We start from the raw sequence: 689 nt of genomic DNA, 5'->3' as shown, positions 1-689 counted from the left end.
TTAGCTCCTTTTTCTTTCCTTTAACAGATGAGGAAAAAGAAAATAATAGAGCATCCAAGCCCCACTCCACTCCTGCTACTCTGCAATGGTAAGTTCCGTCTTTAGCAAGTTCTCTCTTGATGCGATGGCCCTATAACTGTATCTTTCCACCGGTCGGACAGCGTATCGCTTGGCTATTTCGACATTGTCACGATGACCTGACATCCTATCTGCAATCAATTTAAGTAGCAGGTATATGTAAAGTGCTCGACTTGGATCTAGCTTGGAGATTTGAATTTTCATATTTATTTTATTTTGGTGTAGATTTTTTTCCCCATCATCAAAACACTGGCAAGGATTAGATTCCACATGGTTGCTATTAATTGATTTTAATGGGATCTGTTCCTCCAGTTACTAAAGTTAGGGCAACGGGGCTGTTCACCCCTACCAATGAGCCCTTAATGAATTAACAAATTACTTGCGACCACAATTATTCGAACACTAATAACATGAATAAGAATTATCTACTAGAGTGGCTTTCTCTTCAATATTTAGAATTCCTGGACTTGATGTAATATTTAATGATGTCGTTGAATGGGTTGCACTCATGTTTGATAATTACAGGTAAATTCTCCTCTAAGAGCCTGACTTAGAAATTATGTTGTAGCTGTGAACACCAGAGCTGTCAGTGCCTGAGGTTCACCCCTCAG

At 39.2% G+C, this 689-nt stretch overlaps 1 protein-coding gene across 1 annotated transcript in view; it reads left to right on the top strand.

The window, feature by feature from the left end:
* The window catches only part of RFX4 (regulatory factor X4), a 120,881-nt gene that overhangs the window by 24,067 nt on the left and 96,125 nt on the right, over nucleotides 1-689 (top strand). The window contains 1 exon segment of the mRNA XM_006914517.1: nucleotides 28-88. Coding sequence (XP_006914579.1) covers nucleotides 28-88 — 61 coding nt within the window.

This window comes from Pteropus alecto, unplaced genomic scaffold, assembly GCF_000325575.1.
Source record: "Pteropus alecto unplaced genomic scaffold, ASM32557v1 scaffold94, whole genome shotgun sequence".
NCBI lineage: Eukaryota > Metazoa > Chordata > Mammalia > Chiroptera > Pteropodidae > Pteropus > Pteropus alecto.
Note: the sequence above shows the minus strand (reverse complement) of the source record. Positions and strands in the feature narration are given on the sequence as shown.